This window comes from Pyxicephalus adspersus, chromosome 7 (genome assembly GCF_032062135.1).
Source record: "Pyxicephalus adspersus chromosome 7, UCB_Pads_2.0, whole genome shotgun sequence".
Lineage (NCBI taxonomy): Eukaryota > Metazoa > Chordata > Amphibia > Anura > Pyxicephalidae > Pyxicephalus > Pyxicephalus adspersus.
Genome location: NC_092864.1, coordinates 31,732,241 through 31,744,566, shown reverse-complemented (window position 1 = coordinate 31,744,566; position 12,326 = coordinate 31,732,241). Strand labels below are relative to the sequence as shown.

The 12,326-nt window shown below is 44.1% G+C and overlaps 1 protein-coding gene across 1 annotated transcript in view; it reads left to right on the top strand.

Annotated features, from left to right (window-relative positions):
• Nucleotides 1-12,326, top strand: part of IHH (Indian hedgehog signaling molecule) — a 44,293-nt gene that overhangs the window by 13,652 nt on the left and 18,315 nt on the right. The window contains exon 2 of the mRNA XM_072418017.1: nt 8,479-8,740. Coding sequence (XP_072274118.1) covers nt 8,479-8,740 — 262 coding nt within the window. The remainder of the gene's footprint in view (nt 1-8,478; nt 8,741-12,326) is intronic.

Sequence of the window (12,326 nt, the reverse complement as noted above, 5' to 3'; positions counted from 1 at the left end):
TTAGCTTTCACCCAAAAGTTCTCTTACTTATTATGTGCGAATGCTCCTCAGTTTGATCAAAAAGTAATCAATGACCCATCAAATGATTGTACGATTGAAGAAAATTTTAGACATGACTGATTCTTTTGATTCTGTACTTAGCAGATTATAATTCAGATGCTCCTTTAAGAAAATAAAACAGCCAGATGCCGACCATGCTTCACTTTACTGCAGTTAAAGCAATTCAGTTTGGTCAAGGACCGCCCATACCTATTATTGGATACCGAAAGAGCAGTGGAACACTGATATGGTCATTCCTGTGCTTCCTATCATCCAGCATCCTGTGTACTGTGTAATGTAATATAGTTATATTGGCTTACAGCACTGCCCCATCCTTTTCAAGAATCAATCCTGCTGTGCAAGGGACTGCAGGAATCAGATATAAAGACACAGTAAGGTACTTTACTGTTTATTTATTTACCTACAGACGGGAAGCCGAACAATCAATGTTCCAATGAGCACTGTACAATTCATGCTTTCATTGGATGAGCAGGCATAGATGTACCTGTTGAGAGGGGAGGGGGCATTTTGCTGACACCCCCTCAGGGCACCGGCTTCAAGAGACCCCATCATTCTGTCAATTCAGTGCATTCCCCCTGCTGTTTCATTGCTCAGCCTAACTTGAGTTCTAACCTTGTGTAAGCTTTGTGTTGGAGCTTACACAAGGTAAACTTCTTCCTCTTCCGCACATGATAGTGTCTGGTTTCTGTGATTGGCCACTAAGCCCTGGACACTACATCCTGAATAGTAATCACATGCTCACCCAAACCTAGAAAATAACCTCCTTGTATTGGGAAGACCAAGGTACGACCTCTGCCCAAATTCCACCCTCAATGTGCATAAAGTCTGTGGATGCCCATGCGTAAGAAGTCTGTAAATGCCCATGTCTAAAGACTAGATGCACATGTCTGGGAATTCTGTAGATCCCCATGCCTAAAGACTGTAGATGCACATGTCTGAAAGTTTGTAAATGCCCATGCCTAAAGTCTGTAAATGCCCATGCCTGTGAAGTCTGCAGATGCCCATGCCTGTGAAATTTGCATAAGCCTATGCCTGTGAAGTCTGCTGCCTAAGAAGTCTGTAGATGCACATGCCTGTAAATGCCAATGCCTGTGAAGTCTGCAGATGCTCATGCCTAAAGCCTGGATGCACATGCCTATAGTCTGTAAATGCCCATGCCTGGGACTTGCAGACTTCTAGGTATCGATCTGTTGCTCAGATTCCTCAGCATAATCTCTTCCCTGAGCCGGTTGGACTTTTGACCCTCAGTGAAGAGCTGTGGTAAGGAGGGTGTTATGTGGGGTTTCCAGGTAGAACTCCACCTTAAATAAAGAACAAACATCAGGCTGCATTCCAGTACTGGGGTGGGTAGGAGCAAAGCAGCGACCTATTAACCCCTTCAAGGGCTAATACACAGAAAAAACACCATTTATGGGTATACAAGTACTTTGTATTTACAGTGACCTATAAAACGAATCATCTGTGAAAGTGGGGCAATTTTTGGTTTGAGAAAAAATAAATTACATTTAGTGAATGTTGCTGAGAATCAACAAATTCATTGGGTTTATATTGCTCTAAAACCAATTCACTGATCGGCAAATTCCTTATACAGTTGTCTTTGGTAAGGCTACGTACACACAGGCAATAATTGCCGTTGGAAACGAACGATTGACGACCGATCGGCCGATAATCTTTAACATAAAAAGTGCACAATGACTGGCCAACAACGCCGACAAACGAGGAATGTCGCTGGAAATGAACGACCATCCCGGCGGATCTGATTGGGCGACAGAGGTTCGCAATCTATCATGTGCACCGTCGTTCAGTGATCGTGGATGGTTCTGCAGTACACTTTCTCTAGTACACGTCACTACCGGCATCGTTCAAACGATCGCATCTAGCGTGTGTACACTATTGGTGGATTATATTTGAACAATCGTATCGTTACAGCATGTACAGAATTGTGCTCAATACGAACATTTTAAAAAATCATGCATAATGGTTGATTGGTCGTCAGTCGTTCGTTTTGCAACAACAATTATTGCATGTGTGTACGTAGCCTAAAATCTGAAAATCAGCACATCAGCCAAGGTTCTTCTACCCATTGAATGGAAGACTTTAATCTAAAATAAATTTTAAAACGGAAAGCCAAAAAACAATAACATAAATAATCGCTCTTTTTATGCATTTTAAATCTCTTTGTGATATTTATTATTTATTTGTATACACGGTGTAGAGTATTTATTGTTCGGTTTATTGCATTCAATCTCAGATATCAATCCAATATTCCTGCACACTGCATCAATCATAAGATCATACAGCTCTTCATCTCACTCACACAACCTTTACAATATCAATGCTGAGATGATGCAAAGAAACCAGCGAGTGCTGGAGAAATGTGTGCAGAGTCTGAGTGGATTGTGACATGTTAAACATAACCTTGTAGATACCCACAGGAATGCAGACTGAGGAACTGGGCAGGCTTGGTGGACTCTAGTCCCTGTCTGGCAGGAGAATTGTGTTTCTCTGCTATGTAAGTGACTGACAAGAATGCCAATTATCCACGAGCCTCCTCTGAATCATATCACATATGTATCATAATATGCAACTTTATCCAATTATATCATTAAATCTAAACTCTGGACAGAAACATTTTCATCATATTCTTCAATAGTCATGAAGGATATCGTTCAACTAACTGTGTGCACTGAATTCCTTTGTAAACCAAGATATTGCATTGTAAATGTGGTGGTGCAGAGAGCTGTGGGAGGGACTTGGCAGGCCCCGCCTACTATTAGACATCTTTAGAAAACTATAGGGCGGAGACGAGACCACTCATCCTGCACAAGAAGAGAAAGCAGCAGTGACTGGTCTTTATTACAGGAAGCTCCTGCACAAGGGCAAATTATTATACTGGATACTTCACAGATCTGGAGGAAATACACAACACATAACAAGATTCAATTTTTTTTAAATTATTGAGAAATAGAGTCCTTTACCCCCATCATTTGTTTCCCCCAAAAGTTGTGGCTACATTGGGTTAATAACCCAAGCTGCAGGTATCTGCTTTGGGTGAATACAAGCTGTTCTCCAGTCCAAGGGTCCTGCCCTGAAATTTCCTGCAGGGTGAGGTGGGAAGGACATGGACTCCTATCTTATCTCACAAGGAACTTACATTCCTGTGTTTACCTTCCACACCTATGTCCTGATAGGACCACATGCAAAGGTAAGATTCCTCACCTTTGTCTAGGGCCACAGGTAGCACACGAGGTTGGCAGCTGCAAATCTCAGGCAGCTAGTGGCACTTGGTTTATCTAGATCTTATGAGGATAAATATTTCAGGTGAGTTTTAGGTGAATGTATACTAAAAATTGCAGAAAAAGAGAAATCTGCCCAAAAAAGCTTTTGTATGACGTTTGGGTGTTCACAGACATTGGAAGGATTGTTTCTATGCCTTAAGCTGCGTACACACTTCCAATTTTTATCGTTGGAAATGAACGACCGATTGGCCAAAAATCATTCGTAAAAAAAGTAACCAACGGCGTCGACGAACGAGGATAGTCGTTGGAAATGAACGACCGGACTGGCGGATCGGATTGGACGATGATCGTTGACCATCTATCGTGTGTACGGTCGTTCAGTGATCGTCCATGGTCTGAGCATGCGTGACGAACGAACGTTCGTTCACTTCCTGTCGTGCACGTCACTTCCTGTATCGTTCAAACGATCGCATCTATCGTGTGTACAATATCTTTGAATGATCGTGTCGTTATCTGTATGTACAGGATCGGTGCCATACGATCGTTCGCAGATATCATGCAGGATCGTTCGTCGTTCGTTTACCAACAATAAAAATTGGAAGTGTGTACGCAGCTTTACTTGCATGGACCAGCTTGCATGTGTGTGCCTAGGGAGCGGGGCGCTGTGGGCATTGATACCTCAGAGAACATTAAGGGCATTGGTACCTCGGAGGACCTGTGTTGGTTGCATCAGTCTAGTATCAGTTTGAGGCCTCATTGATGGGTACATTGGACCTTCAGTTTACCTCTTAACTTGCATTTGACCTCCTTCAAGTGGTTTTGGATACCCATAATCTTGTATAGAAAGGCAAAATCTTTTTGAAGCAAATAAAATTCCATAGACCCAGGGCCCTTTCGATGGTCCTGCAATGCAGGAAACACTTGCCAGACAGCACAATCAGATCCCTGTTCCTTTATATCTTACAGTTCCGCCCCTCCAGTCTGATTTCTGCCATGTGGTAGAGTACAGGAAGCTAATATAACCACAGATTCAGCTGCTTATGTTAGACACCTTTCCAAAAGGACAGTAAGTCTATAGGTGCATGGCCAAAACCATAACTTTTATTAGCACAGGGAGGTATCAATATCATGTCACTACAAGGAAATTCATTCCTACAACTAGCCAGGATTTCAGATCTGTGCAGTTATCCAATGTGACACTGAACTTCCTGTAATAAAGACCAGTCATTGCCACTCTCTCTCTCTCTGGTCTTGTATCCGTCCCCTCTGTAGTTTTCTGCATGGACCCCTCCAACTGCTCTGCTCAGGCTATATTCAGGCCAGGTATGATGTCATAGCTACTGTTACAAAGTAATATGTCATGATTGGTTGTTAAAATTAGGAACTACAGTAATAGGTTTCCTACAACTAATCTTAAATGGCATCTTTCAGTGTTTGCAGAACATGAAGGGCACATGTCAGAGCGATTAATAAGATTACCATCGAATCCTGGAGACCTGTGCCACCAAATATTACTCATTATAGCAATTATAGAGTGGAGAGAGCAGAATAACAGAGGATGAGCTCATCAGTCTGCTGCTTCTCCCCCACAGTCCAATCACAAGCTGGGGGAGGGACCAGATTTGTAAGTGTTACTGAACTTCAGCTGGTCTTTTTCTCCCCCAGACAGGGCTATGCTTTGTGGCAGAGCTATGTAAATCTCAGAAGTGGATAGTAAAAATAAAATCCTTTAGCAGATACTGGGATATCAGTGCTTTTATCAGGATTTATGTTTCAGAATTTTTCTTGCGTTTATAATAAAGCCTCTGCAGGACGCCAGGTGATCCGCAGCTAGGTGTCAGTATTCCTGCCATACTCCAAAAATAGCGAAGGTGCAGCAGCAAGGGCGTGTGTTTACCTCCCCAGATCAATAGTTTCTGTTACCATTAATGTATTTTATTGATCGTTTTTTATGACATATCCTGCCGTGCTTTTCATATCGCGCCAACCTTTTAGCCAGTCATAGTAAGGTCATTAAAGCTGTCGCAGAACCTCATAGGTTGAGCTGAGCTTCCCCTTATGATTTTCTCTTTTGCTGTTTAGAGGTAAAAAATAGAAGAATGTAAACTTGCATATCAAAGAATTGGCTTTGGGCTTTCATCTGTTTGAGCATTTGAGATCATTTGACATTTCTAGATAGAGGCATTTGGCCTGTAGTTGACCTTTCACTGACCTGCATTTCACCTGCTTTATGCTAAAGTCCCACTTTGAACTTTTGTGACTTAGGCAGATGGCCCCTACAGAAAGGGACAGGTGATGTCCCTTCAGCAATAACTGCACTTCCCTGCCTGATCGCCACCTGGCTGTCAAATCTTGTAAATTCTTCACATGCGCAACTCGGCATTGGTTGCCAGGCTTTTCCAGCTTCCCTTGCGCACTTTGGGAATGAATGAACTTGTGCAGCCAATCAAATTAGCTGAAGATTGTCTTTGGGAAGTGAAGAAGAGGGAGGATGCCGGCATCTTGCGATGGAAAGGGGGTAGGTAAGTCAGCTTTAGTTAGGATTCAGCATTCTCATAAGCTTGCATTTGAGTGCATTGTGCAGCATGAGAAGCAAGTAAGTGGGAAAGAGGAGCAGCGTTGTGTCTGTCGTACAAGGGGAAGGGGGGGGCTGTAAGTACATACATGGTGTTTCTCTATGACCATGCGGATCTTTATGCACCAGAGTCGCATCCAATGCACTTTACAAATGGCATTCTATAGGACCTGACCAATCCCCTCATTTCATCTGCATTACACTTGTGCCGAGGGGTGTGCTTGGTACTAGACTATGCTGGCACAGACCACTGCAGAGTCAGAGCAGAAAAGGCAGCATTTTAACAGAAAATTCTAAAAATCATAACGTGTTGGGGTGCTATAAAGAGCTAAAAATGTGTGCAGCTTTAATTGCACCTTTGTGGTGTCTGTATAGTGCACTATAAGGGTCCATGTCTCAGTTTGGTTTGTTTCCAGGGCTCCTTGACGTAGTGATCATGTTGGTTGTTTGTGTTCTTGTTCCTTCGTTCTGTGCGGCTCGTTGGCACATTTTGGTGCAGGCATGCGAGGGCAGACAGCAGCTCCCATACTGCCCCATGCTGCCATGGATGACGCGTCTCTGCAGAAAGATAAAACAATCTGGTTGAGCTATCCGCCCTGACAGAGTGCAATCACACAGGGACTCAGATTATGTCCCCCCAAATACAAGGGACAGGGCGATGGAGGAAGGGGGCATTCAGGGCCAGAGAACTATGTTATGTTTTTTATGTTATTACATACTATCGGGCGGGGAGATTGTAATTAGTCTGTTCACTTAGCAAAGTGAATTAACACTCTATGTAGATTTTCATCACCCATCATTCTGATTCATATATATAAAGTGTACCGGTGTCCTCCAATGTTGTTGCGGTCAGTCCTCTTGACTGCTATAAGGTGGCCTCATGCCCATCTTCCCGCTTCATACAATGGAATGGGCAGCCATTGATCCCAAAATGGCACCTGAAACAATCATGGACGGGTGACAGTGATTTCTGACTATGGTGCCCAATGTGCTGCAAATCCTTGTGGCAAAGTGATGCCTATGCGTGATTATCCCCTTTGGCCTTTAGGTGGCACTACGCCTGCCCTCCCTGAGCCCTATGTTTATATTTCCATATATATTATATATACAACTGGAGAAATGTGACCTGAGAAATGAGCGGGAAATACACCGATGATGAATGGAACGTTGGCCCTGTGGTTTGCCTTTGTGGGCAGGGTGACCCGGGGACAGCACAGGCCGACGGCAGGCACAATTCAGTTGTATTCGATGAAAAATGTGCAGCTCGCTCATTCCGTGGCCAGACAAACACCGTTTGTGCCCCAGAACTGTGCCGTCTGTGATCCGCTGTGTTTACTCCTATGAATCAAGAGGAGCGAACTACCTCCCCCTCAGCCAATCAGATTGCAGGACACGCACGGAACGCAAAGAGCAATCAGATAACGATCTTGTATAAGCCTCCTATAGACACATACATCCATATATACAAGCCGGAACATTCCCAGCTCCGGGAATACTGACCGTAATATGTAAGTTTCCCGAGGTGTGACAAAAAAAAAATGAAACCTACGGGTCCTCATGTATACACTGTAGGAAGGATAGGGCGCATTTACCATCCTGATGTTGCTCCAGTGTCATTTTTGGGGTTTCATTGAAGCTTTTATCAAAATCCCCCCATAAAGGTTTTTGTTCATACACTTTCTGTTTTAGGGTGACAACGCCTTATACCTATTTTGTTGGTGATCCTGCATTGTCACCCTGACACTTTGGCTTCTAATAATTACAATTATGTATATAGATTGTGAAAATAAGAGAAATTTGAATTATGATGTGTGAGTTGGTAAATAACAAATTTATAGAGTGACTTGTTAGTAGGGATGAGGTGCGGGTTCCGTCCCACCATTGCTATGACCCACATATACACTAATGGCTATTTTCACAAGCGTATATGGAAGATTGAGTGCAGCAACTTCTGAGTGCTCCTTTTTATGGTAAAGAGCTGGCAGCCAACCGTTCGCATTGGTTGGTGGTCTAAGGCCTCCAGCCAATGGAAATGCTGCTCAATGTATCCCTTAACAACCACTTCTCAGTGTAATTATTGGCTGACAATTGTTAGGATACCCTGTTTACAGTCTTTCCATTGACTGTGGGTTGCCAAGGGCAGCTCTTCAAAACTTCTAGCCAATAGGAATGACGCTCAACGTATCCCTTAACAAACAATTTTCAGTGTAATTATTGGCTAATGGTTGCTAAGATATACTGTTGACAGCCTTTCCATTCACTGTGGGTTGCCAAGGGCAGCTCTTCACTTGACAACTCCTATCCAATAGGAATGCTGGTCAATGTATCCCTTAACAAACATTTCTCAGTCAAAGTTTGTGATTGGCAAAGTAATTATTGCCTCATAGCTGGTAGTCAGGGGGCTCAGTAGACAATCTTCTCATTGGCTCTTCATGGGCAGTTCTTCACCTGACGACTCCCAGCCAATGGGAATGTAGCTGGTCTCAAATCAGTAAGAAAATTCAGAAAATGTGTTTTTTCTAACAGTAAATTTCTAGAAGATTCTCAATATGAAGAGCTGTTTGTATTGGTGGACTGGCTGACCGCATTTCTTCTTTCTTGCAGCGCTGCAAAGATCGCCTGAACTCCTTGGCCATCTCTGTCATGAACCAGTGGCCGGGCGTCAAGCTGCGGGTGACGGAAGGCTGGGATGAGGATGGCCACCATTCGGACGAGTCCCTGCATTACGAGGGGCGAGCCGTGGATATTACCACCTCCGATAGGGACCGCAATAAATACGGCATGCTGGCCCGGCTGGCGGTGGAGGCCGGCTTCGACTGGGTCTACTACGAATCCAAAGCTCACATCCACTGCTCTGTGAAGTCAGGTAAGACCGCAGCCTTCTGTGCATTTCTACCCCTGGGGCCTCCGCTGTCTGCTGATGGTGGCCTGTTCTATGTCTGCATCATGCGCATCCTGTTTCACGCATGTGCTGCTGTCTGAGATACACATGTGCATGTATTGTTGTTCTGTTCAGCCAGTCTTGTGATCCTGGTACCACTACCAGACAGCACTCCCAGTACATTAAACTACACCTAGGCAAAACATCCCAGCCAATCACTGCTATTGATCGGCTAATGAAAAATCAGCAGCACATGCTCCTGTAAGGGTCACCTGTGTTAGACTGACACCACTATATAGGGAGTCCTGATTGGTTCAGAATTGATTGAGTTGTTCAGAAATTGAAGTGATTTATTTTGATGATACATTTGTGTCATGCTCCAAAAGTCTCTGTGCTGTTTCTTGTGCGTAACTATATGGGGTAGCCATGTTTGCTGATGAAATGTACTGGCTAGGCTGCTTTATACAATGCTTCCAGACAGAAAAAGGACAACAGCACCCCTGCAGTCTCCAATGGAGTGAAATACCCACAAGGGTGCTTGTGATCTCTGCCTAGGCTTTAGGTCACGTGACAGATTCAAATTTATGGATTTTTTTTCAATAAATATTTCTGACGTGTGCTGTGTTGATTCATGTGAAGTGTCATTGATTTGATTCAATTTTTATGTCCTTTTCATGCATGTCAATGTTTTTGAAAATGTAATATCTGTGCATTGTTCATGTCTGCCATTGTTTGCGTGTCACACGTGTCTCCTCATTGTGCTCAAGCGTTGTCACCCATCACATGGACTTTTAGTGGACTTGCTAATGTTGTTTTCACCATCAGGGAAGTCAATGTGATGCCAGGTGACAGAGGGTGAAACATTTCAATGTGAATTGCTGGGGAGTGAAAATGTTGCATCAAAAAGGCCTTCTGTGTGAATGTTGCAATAAGAGCTGATAATGATTTGTGTGGAGCTGGCGGATTTCTCCAGGTTGGTACTTTGCCTCCTCTGACGTGTCACTGACCTTTCACTTCCTGTCCGTGGAATTCTTCCTGCATTTTTTGTGGGGAAAGGTTTCATGGCAGCTCTATGGTGTCACCAGCCTCCTAGTGGTGTGTATAGGAAATTCACCCCACAGAAAGGCCTGCGAGAAATCACACAGCAACATATTCAGGGTCAAAAAAAAAAATCCACAAGGTGTATTCACTGATAAAGTGTTCAGACATCAGAGGTAAAGTTTGCATTTAGTATTTTTACAAGTCTGCAGAAAAAAAAAATTGAGATCTCCAACCCGGTGACAGTTCCTAGGCTGAGATGATATCATCAATCTGCTGCATGCAGGAGAAGCATTTTCTCTGTCTCCAGCCCCCAGTGATCAGACTGCAACATTGTAATAAGTCACATTGTGAAAGGCTGCAGCAGAGGCTGATCTATGTCAGACATTTGTGATCACAGCCACCAGGATTTGCATGAATTTGTCACCCCTGAGCCGACATCTCAGTCCAGTGATCCCTGAACAAAAATGGTACCGTTCTTATCACGTATGTTATGCTAGTTCTGCTTTATGAAGTTATCCCAGGTGACAGATTCAGCTGTTTGTTATTGACAAAGGTTAAACTGTGGCTTGCTAAACTTTACTGTCTTCTTCTACACCAGATCAATAATCAGTCAATAATGAGCTTTTCTTTTTGGCTGACAACTAAATCAAAGGTGGGATGGCTTTTAGGGGAAGTTTACTATAAAAAGATGCAGGTCACATGACTTCAAAGGGCAGTGTGTGAACGGTGGCAAAAAGAATGGCCCTGGTAAAGAGAACCTGTCATACACAAGGCTATCATTGGCACCCAAAGATCGGTATGTCAGATTCTATTTTTCTGTCTGTGCCGGGATAAGTGATCGTTCTTAGCCAGATGTTGGTGTTCATATATATATTTACACAAAGAACATGAACAATCTATGTACTAAAAAGTAGCATGCTCACCATGCCTTGTGAACCTTGCTGTCCCAGGTTGCGGCACCAACTGTGCACACATTCTTTGTAGTGTAAAATCTCTTCCAAATGCCTGATGGCAAATTCTCCATGCTCTGACATTGTCATGCTCGATTCGTTGCTGGCAGCCTTCTCTGGCATTTCCTGTCCAACCTGTCCACTAGGGGGAGCCCCATCACACAGTTGAGGTTACAACACCCCAGGACCAAGTAGTGCTTAGCTAGCATTAAAGAAAATGTGGTTGCCATTTTTTTATACACTTTTGTGACTCCCCATCTTCCCAGTTACAGATTCTTCCCTCCCTATTCCTCCTAGTACTTCCAGGTATGACAGACCATGTGACCTCCCACCTGTATGGTACAGCCCTGCTGTTCTGTGATTGGCTGCTCGAGTAAATGCAAGGAAAGAGTCCTTCGTCCTGTGTCAGCTCAGTAGATGAATGAATCACTTATCAGCTCAGCCAATATCATCTGTCTGATGCCTGCTAGCTGCTACTTCAAATCAGGCTTCTAGGGGGCGTGTCCATTCAGATGATTGGGACCAGGATAGGGATGGTTGTGTTTTTTTTTACCAGAGGTTTGCTTTAATCCAGGAACCCACAAGTGCTGCATTGACTTTTATCAGCCCTGGCACTCATTAGCAGCAGCGAGGAAGTTCGAGGGCCCCGGCCCCTGCCGTTACACGTTTTGTCATCACTCTTTGAAGAGGTCTCCTGCCCATTCACCTCCAAATTTCCTTTGTCAGATCAAAAAAACAAACATTCCGCACAAATATTTGCAGAGTATTCTGGCTCAGGAGAACGTTCTGGAAGTTTGCACAATGTGCCGTACCCCCTGGAGTTCGAGTTTGGGACGGGAGGGGGCGGGGCAGGAACAGAAGTAAATGTTGGCACATGTGTCCTGTGTACCTGGCACATAGACATATCAGCATTCTGATGGGCCAGACTCCTCGTGGGGAACTGTAAATCCCAGGATGCCCCGACAGAAGATACAAACCAGAGAATCTAATCATCCCCAGAGTCCTGGCAGATCTGTGGTCTGTAAAAATCGGAGCAATGCCGTGACAACAATTTAGATTGTCCTAAGCAGTAGCACATACCATGTAATGATTGCAGGGAGCTTACAAGGCTCAGCTTTTAGTCATAGGGACTAAACCAATTTTCAGTAAAATAAAATCAGTTGGAGTGTTAGAGCTTTAATTTATATTTGTTCGTGTCATGTATCTGCCCCAGCAGACAGCAGTCTGAGTATTCTTTACTTGGGTGCCAATGCAGGAAAATATTCTTTTAGACTGGCTTCTAGAAAATATGATTTGGTTTGGTAAGTCTGTAGTCCCTGTCCATCTCCTGCACCACCTACAGTCTCTGCCCATCTCCTGCACCCCCTACAGTCTCTGCCCATCTCCTGCACCATCTACAGTCTCTGCCCATCTCCTGCACCATCTACAGTCTCTGCCCATCTCCTGCACCATCTACAGTCTGCCCATCTCCTGCACCACCTACAGTCTCTGCCCATCTCCTGCACCATCTACAGTCTCTGCCCATCTCCTGCACCCCCTACAGTCTGCCCATCTCCTGCACCACCTACAGTCTCTGCCCA